The sequence below is a fragment of the Capsicum annuum genome, unplaced genomic scaffold (genome assembly GCF_002878395.1).
Source record: "Capsicum annuum cultivar UCD-10X-F1 unplaced genomic scaffold, UCD10Xv1.1 ctg36872, whole genome shotgun sequence".
Classification (NCBI taxonomy): Eukaryota; Viridiplantae; Streptophyta; class Magnoliopsida; order Solanales; family Solanaceae; genus Capsicum; species Capsicum annuum.
The window spans coordinates 1-5,435 of record NW_025843888.1 but is presented as its reverse complement, the minus strand read 5'-3'; the positions used below and the strand labels follow the sequence as shown (position 1 = coordinate 5,435).

The 5,435-nt window shown below is 35.4% G+C and overlaps 1 protein-coding gene across 1 annotated transcript; it reads left to right on the top strand.

Moving 5' to 3' along the window:
- The first annotated feature begins 1,558 nt into the window (after window positions 1-1,558).
- LOC124891532 lies at window positions 1,559-2,035 on the top strand. The gene has a single exon (XM_047403256.1). The coding sequence runs from the start codon at window positions 1,559-1,561 to the stop codon at window positions 2,033-2,035; it is 477 nt and encodes a 158-aa protein (XP_047259212.1).
- The last annotated feature ends 3,400 nt before the right edge of the window (window positions 2,036-5,435 follow it).

The following is a 5,435-nucleotide window of genomic DNA, read 5'->3' as shown; positions in this document are numbered from 1 at the left end:
AAGCCTAATAGGGAGGTGATTAATGTGTTACTAACCTTCTGGGACCCGAAGAATAATGTGTTTTGTTTTTTGGATTTTGAGTTGACTCCTACTGTAGAGGAGATAGCGGTGTATATTGGATATGGGGATATGCATCAAAAGAAACTTATAGCCCCAAGACTCATTTCGATAAACAGATTCTGCAAGCTCGTGAACATACGAAACTCAAAAGAAGAATCAATGAAAAAAGGTTGGGTTTCCTTGTAGTTTTTGTATGACAGATATGAAAGACAAGAGGGGTTTGAAAAGTACGGTAAGCAACTTTGTAAGAAGGGAAGTTTTGAGGCTTGGAAAGTTCACAGACGATTTGTTTTCTGTGTTAGATAATTCTGTCGGCTGTGTATTGGGTTAACATAATGTTACAGGTAGAAAAGAACAGGCCATATACTACCTTAGCGAAAAGTTTACCACTTATGAGGCTAAGTACACTCTTCTTGAGAAGACGTGTTGCGCCTTAACTTGGGTAGCCCAAAAGCTGAAACATTACTTATCATTTTATACTACTTACCTCATCTCTCATATAGATCCTTTAAAGTACATTTTTCAGAAGTCTATGCCCACAAGAAGACTCGCGAAATGGCAGATGTTGCTCACAGAGTTTGATATTGTCTATGTGACACGGACTGCAATGAAAGCTCAAGCTTTAGCGGATTATTTAGCTAAAAATCCTATTGATGAGAAGTATGAGCCATTGAAGACTTATTTTCCAGATGAAGAGGTCTTGTATGTTGATGAGTTTATTTCTAACAATTGTCATTCAGGCTGGAAGTTGTTCTTTGATGGAGATGCTAATGTAAAATGAGTAGGGATAGAAGCAATTCTTATTTCTGAATTAGGACAATATTATCCTATAACAGCCCAACTTCGATCCTATTGTACCAATAATATGGCAAAATACAAAGCTTGCATTCTGAGTTTAAGATTAGCTATTGACATGGGAATCCAAGAACTGTTAGTAGTAGGAGACTCAGATTTGCTAGTCCATCAAATCCAAGGAGATTGAGAGACTCGTGATTCAAAGCTCCTACCATATTGAGGTTATTTGCAAGATCTATGTCAACGATTTGTATCAGTAAAGTTCAAACACATTCCCAGAGCTCATAATGAGATTGTTGATGCTTTGGTGACCTTATCTTCGATTCTTCAATATCCCGACAAAACTTATATTGACCTTTTGCATAAACAGATTCATGATCAACATGCATATTGAGATGTGGTTGAGGAAGAACTTGATGGGGAGCCGTGGTTCCATGATATCAAAGAATATATTCAGACTAGAAAATATCCTATACATGTTGATGGTAACCAAAAAAGAACCATTCGACGTTTGTCTAGTGGATTTTTCCTAAGTGGAGGAATCTTGTATAAGAGGACTCCTAATTTGGGACTTTTGAGGTGTGTAGATGCTAAAGAAGCTTCAAAAATCCTGACCAAAGTACATTCTGGGATTTGTGGACCACACGTGAGTGGGTATGTTTTGGCAAAGAAAATACTCCAAGCAGGTTATTATTGGCTCACCATGGAACGAGATTCCATCAATTTCGTTCGTAAATGTCATGAATGTCAAGTACACGGGGACTTGATACATTCCCCTCCATCTGAGTTGCATACAATGACTGCTCTATGGCCTTTTGTGGCTTGGAGAATGGAAGTAATTGGACCAATTGAACCAAAGGCTTCGAATGGACATAGGTTTATCTTAGTAGCCATTGATTATTTCACGAAGTGGGTGGAATCAACGATTTTTAAGTCAGTGACCAAAAAAGTGGTGGTTGATTTTATTCACTCTAACATCATTTGTCGGTTTGGCATTTCAAAGATAATTGTCATGGATAATGCTGCGAATCTCAATAGTCATCTGATGCAAAAAGTGTGCCAGCAATTTAAGATTATGCATCGAAATTCAACTCCTTATCGTCCAAAGGCGAATCAAGCTGTGGAAGCTGCCAACAAGAACTTAAAGAAAATACTCCTTAAGATGGTGCAGAGTTCCTGACAACGGCATGAAAAGTTACTTTTTTCTTTGTTGGGTTATCGTACTACAGTTCGGACTTCAATTGGTGTAACTCCTTACTTGTTAGTGTACGGAACTGAAGTTGTTATACCTGCAGATATTGAAATTTCATCTCTTCGAGTAGTTGTAGAAGCTAAAATTAGTGATGACCAATGGGTCAAAACTCGTTTGGAGAAATTAAGCTTGATTGATGAAAAAAATTAACATCAGTATGTCATGGACAACTATACCAAAAGAGAATGGCACGAGCATATAACAAAAAGGTGTGTCACAAACATTTTGAAGTTGGTCAGTTAGTACCAAGATGCATCCTAACCCATCAGATTGAAGCCAAAGGCAATTTTTCTCCTAATTGGCATGGACCATTCATGGTGAAAAAAGTGTTACCTAATGACGCGTTATATCTAACTGATATAGAAGGCAAAATTGAAGGAATGCCGGTCAATGCTGATACAGTTAAAAGATATTATGTTTGATATTCATGTACAATCACATTATGTATGTTTTATACTTGTATTTTAAAATATTGAAATGATGAAGGAATTTTGTTCTACTATCCGAATAATATATCAACCTTTGCTTACCCCTTTTGAGCTTTTTATCTTTCTTCGTACCCCTTTTTTGGAATCAAATTAGAGTTGAAAAAAAAATAATTAAAATTCAAAATCAAGCAAAAGAATGATGAGTCTGAACTACGTGTGACCTAATTCTTGCTATGACAAGATACGTAGGCAGCCCTACTCCGGGGTTCGGTCCAACCAAAAGAAATTCAAAATACCCAGGATGAAATAAAACTGGGCCAAGGATTTATTTCCTAAAAAGAGTCGATTCCAAAAGTTGTATGCTTTACCCAATGTTGTGTAAATTTTGAGCCTCATGCCGACCTTTCTTTCTAACCCAGTTCCAAAAACCAAGTTACAACCAAAGAAACACCTTCAGATTAATCTTTGAGAATGTCAAGGCTAAACATGTTATTGGTGCATGATATTTCATATGTTAGGTGATACTTTCTAAAAAAAAAGTCTTATTGGTGAAAACCCTATTGGACACCATAAGGCAACTGTAAGCCAAGAAAGAAGTGAAAATGAGATTGGCTCATTGACAAAAACCCATTGAGGTGCCACTAGCCGAAGAAGGGTTGTTATCCAGAAAGAACAAGTTCAAGATTAGCTAAATTTTAAGCTCAATGAGTGGACGAAAGTTAATAACGATTGGTGATTAGATCTGGTTGTGCAATTCGAAATGCATGTCATAATCACCAGAATCGATTTTCACATTCAGATAAGTTTTTATTTTTGTTTTGAAAAAGAGATGATTATTGTCTTTTTCTTTTTGTTTTATTTTAATTTTTTATTTTTGTGTCCTTGTCATCAAACGAAGATTTTGTTGTCTTGTATGTGTTTTTGAGTCAAATTCACGTCAGATTTAGTGAGAAAGGACTCCAAACTTACTATCAACTTCTTCAATGGTAAAAAGCAAGACAAAGGATCGACGTACAAGGACAACATTTCAAAGTATAATAAAGTTTTCAGAATGATTGTGATTTGACAATTTTTGACTCGTTGAAAGATAAAGGATATATGGAATGTTAAATTCTGAGATATTATACAAGAGAAATGTGTTTTGAGTTGAGAGTCTCAGTAGTCAGAATTTTGGGTCAGAAGTGTGACAAGTCAATGGATATCTATCAAGGATTGGAAAAGGATTTGAGCATGGAAAGTGCAAGAACGGTCAATTCAAGAGCCAAATACCACAAACCAACCACCACGTGTTTTCAAAACTCACAATTTTTCTTTTTTTTTTTGTTTGAAACAGGGATAAAAAGTTCTCAAATAAAGGAAACAATTTCACACTTCTATCAATGCAAAAATCATGATTACAGCATACAATGCTGGATCTCAGTTATGATCTGATGACATACAAATTTTCTCAGTACAAACTGGGGCAAAATTTTATGTGTGTTGTATAGGAATTTACTTTTGATCAGGACCCTCCTAAAGAATGGGAATTTACTTTTGAACAGGACCCTCCTGAAGAATGGAAATTTACTTTTGAACAGCACCCTCCTGAAGAATGGAAATTTACTTTTGAACAGGACCCCCCTGAAAAATGGGAATTTATTTTATGCTCAGGACCCTCCTGAAGAATGGGACAGGACCCTCCTGAAGAATGGAAATCTATTTTATGCTCAGGACCCTCCTGAAGAATGAAAATTTATTTTTATGCACAGGACCCTCCTAAAGAATGAGAATTTATTTTTTATGCACAGGACCCTCCTGAAGAATGGGAGTTTACTTTTGCTCAGGAACCTTCTAAAGAATGGGAATTTACTGTTTTGCTCAGGACCCTCCTGAAGAATGAGAATTTATTTTAATGCTCAGGTCCCTCCTAAAGAATGAAATGTAATTTTTTGTTTCCCTATTTACTTTGAGTCCAAGAGCCCGCCTGAAGAACAGGGTGAAGAAATCGTAAGTTCAGGAGCCCTCCTGAATAACAGGGTGAAGAAAAAAGAAAGTTTAGGAGCTCGCTTGAAGAACAGGGTAAAGAAATTGTAAGTCCAGGAGCCCGCCTGAAGAACAGGGTGAGGAAGTTGTAAGTCCAAGAGCCCGCCTGAAGAACAGGGTGAAGAAATTATAAGTTCAGGAGCCCGCCTGAAGAATAACGTAAAGAAATTGAAAGTCCAGGAGCCCACCTGAAGAACAGGGTGAAAGAAATAACAAGTCAGGAGCCCGCCTGAAGAATAGGGTGAATTTTCAAGTTCAAGTCATGAAAATTTGAATCAAGATTCTAGAGATTGCAATTTTCATTTCATTTTTATTTTTTGTTTTTGTTAGCCATTTGAATGTAAGTAAAAAGCAGAAATCGTTAACCGGAAACTCGACGAAATCTCATTCGACTTTTAACTCTTTCTCTCTCCATATCACCTTTGAACTACTCGTGACCTGATTTCCTTATAACTCGGGATAGATAGGAGGTCCAAAATCAGGACTCGATCACAATTTTTATTTTATTTTATATTTATTTTTCAAATAATTGGAGGGTCAAAAATCATATCTTGTCTACTTCTTTGTATGAAAACTCTTCGAAATTCCACACAAAGAGGGGCAAAAATGTAGACACGTGATTTTTGATCCTCCTCGGATTCTAACTTATTTTTCGGTATTTATATTTATATCTAATATAATATTATTTAAATTCTTATCTTTATTTTAATAAATTTTAGTTAAGAAGTAAATAACTAAATAAAGTTAATTTTGAGATATTAAAAATAATGATAAAATAAAATATATGTTTTTGTTTTCTAAATTTTAATAAATTAATAGTTTTGATATTAGTTTATTTATTTTGACTATTTGTATTTTTATTAAACATAAAATTAATT